Below are 1,122 nucleotides of genomic sequence, written 5' to 3' on the forward strand. Positions count from 1 at the left end.
AAGTGTCACAACACCCTTTCTACCAACCTTGCTCATTGCTTCAGCTATCATATTTCCGACTTCATAGTTGTTTCCTGCACTGACAGCAGCAACATCTGCCAACTCACCATCTTCAACCTGCATTCCATGCAAACTCAACCTTATACACATGAAATAGATTTTGCAATAAATGCTTAGTGATGAAACGCCAGAATACATTAAGGACTTGAAAACCCAACATAATGAACATGCTCAAAAGTGAAGGAAAAAGAAATATGAATGCATCACCTCCTTTGACATCTTTTTAAGTTCAGATACAAGTGCTTTTGTTGTCTTCTCAATGCCACGGGTGATGAGCACAGGATTTGCACCAGCTGCAACAACCTGTCAAAATTTACAGCAATGAGACCTAAGCAACTGTGACAATAAGCAAAAGAACAAATCAAGTGAAATAAAGCAATTGTTAATATACAATTCTGCAAAAGGAATAACTTACCTTGACTCCTTCAGTAATGAGACCCTGAGCAAGAACAACAGATGTGGTTGTTCCATCACCAGCTAAATCGTTTGTCTTGGAAGCTGCCTGTCTCACCAATTTAGCTCCAATATTCTCAACTGGGTCCTCCAACTCAACCTTTTACAAGTCAAATAAAATTTAAAAATCAATTAGAATACATTTTGATTTAACAAATAATAATAATAAAGAAAAAAATTCTAGAAAAAGAAATTCTAATTTATTTTGTTTTTTGACACAAAAAGCATACAACACCATATCAATAAATTACTCAGTAACATATATAATCTTCAGAGCATCAAGTGTTCAATAAACATAAAACTATTCTAACATATACAAGCACCAAAGCTATAACAAAATTCAGAAGCAGCACCAGTTTTTTTTTTTTTTTCAGAATTCATAAAACAATAACTCGGATTCAAACTAAAGATAGAGAGTGACAAATAAATAGGTAGAACACTGCACAGTGCACACCTCTTTGGCAACAGTGACACCATCATTGACAATCTTAGGCGAGCCATACTTGCTTTCCAAAACAACATTCCTTCCTTTAGGACCAAGCGTAACCCCCACCAAATCCGCCAGCTTGTTCACACCACTCTGCAATAGAAGTAAAGATAACCCACATA

At 35.7% G+C, this 1,122-nt stretch overlaps 1 protein-coding gene across 1 annotated transcript in view; it reads right to left on the reverse strand.

Annotated features, from left to right (window-relative positions):
- LOC107613188 (ruBisCO large subunit-binding protein subunit beta, chloroplastic) overlaps positions 1–1,122 on the reverse strand; it is a 4,650-nt gene that overhangs the window by 2,828 nt on the left and 700 nt on the right. Inside the window, exons 2-5 of the mRNA XM_016315072.2 lie at positions 968–1,093; positions 476–613; positions 268–363; positions 2–117 (exon numbers count right to left, since the gene is read on the reverse strand). Of these exons, the coding sequence (XP_016170558.1) occupies positions 2–117; positions 268–363; positions 476–613; positions 968–1,093 (476 nt within the window). The remainder of the gene's footprint in view (position 1; positions 118–267; positions 364–475; positions 614–967; positions 1,094–1,122) is intronic.

The sequence above is a fragment of the Arachis ipaensis genome, chromosome B08 (genome assembly GCF_000816755.2).
Source record: "Arachis ipaensis cultivar K30076 chromosome B08, Araip1.1, whole genome shotgun sequence".
Taxonomy (NCBI): Eukaryota; Viridiplantae; Streptophyta; class Magnoliopsida; order Fabales; family Fabaceae; genus Arachis; species Arachis ipaensis.